The sequence below is a fragment of the Octopus bimaculoides genome, chromosome 23, assembly GCF_001194135.2.
Source record: "Octopus bimaculoides isolate UCB-OBI-ISO-001 chromosome 23, ASM119413v2, whole genome shotgun sequence".
Classification (NCBI taxonomy): domain Eukaryota; kingdom Metazoa; phylum Mollusca; class Cephalopoda; order Octopoda; family Octopodidae; genus Octopus; species Octopus bimaculoides.
Window position 1 is genome coordinate 10,668,414 of NC_069003.1, and position 1,031 is coordinate 10,669,444.

At 38.5% G+C, this 1,031-nt stretch overlaps 1 protein-coding gene across 1 annotated transcript in view; it reads right to left on the bottom strand.

Annotated features, from left to right (window-relative positions):
• LOC106879157 (uncharacterized) overlaps positions 1–1,031 on the bottom strand; it is a 42,512-nt gene that overhangs the window by 10,445 nt on the left and 31,036 nt on the right. The window contains exon 15 of the mRNA XM_052976147.1: positions 1–57. Within this exon, the coding sequence (XP_052832107.1) occupies positions 1–57 (57 nt within the window). The remainder of the gene's footprint in view (positions 58–1,031) is intronic.

Consider the following 1,031-nt stretch of genomic DNA (forward strand, 5'->3'; position numbering starts at 1 on the left):
TCCCGAACCAAAAAGGTTCCATCTGACGTGTCCTTCAGCTTATCATTTACCTCTTCTCTGGAATATTAACAATACAAAAAATTAAGTATAATAATAATAATTCTTTCTTATTTCTTTATTGCCCACAAGGGGACAAACAAGGACAGACAAAGGGATTAAGTTGATTACATCGACCCCAGTGCGTAACTGGTACTTAATTTATCGACCCCGAAAGGATGAAAGGCAAAGTCGACCTCGGCGGAATTTGAACTCAACGTAACGGCAGACGAAATACCGCTAAGCATTTTGCCCAGTGTACTAACACGTCTGCCAGCTCACTGCCTTATAAGTATAATAATAATTCTCTCTACTAAAGGCACAAGGCGTGAAATTTTGGGGGAGGGGACTAGTCGATAACATCGACCCCAGTGCTTCACTGGTACTTAATTTATCAATTCTGAAAGGATGAAAGGCAAAGTCGACCCCAGCAGAATTTGAGTTCAGAATGTAAAGATGGACGAAATGACATTTAATAATTTTGCCTGGTGTGCTAATGATTCTGCCAGCTCGCAGCCTTAATAATAATAATAATCCTAATAATAATGGTTTCAAAATTTTGCACAAGGCCAGCAAGTTCAGGGGAGGGGTTAAATTGATTACATTGATCCCAGTGCTCAACTGATGCTTCCTTATCGACCCCGAAAGGAATAAAAACAAAGTTGACCTCTGCGAAATAATAATAATAATAATAATGTGGCAGCTACAAGAGTCCCTATTGTCATCGGAGCATTAGGTTCAACACCACCCAATCTGAAAAAACATCTGAAAACCTTAGAAATACCCTACAATCTAGGTGTATTGCAAAAATCGGCATTATTTGAAACGGCATGCATATTGCGTAAAGTACTGTCTGTCTGAGGTCCTTGCTGTCACTTGACAAACAGTACAAACCCCCAGTAGACACAATATGTTCAATGAGCAACCTCACGATATTGTATACTGTGCTATGTCTATCATAATAATAATAATAATAATAATAATAACCATCCTTT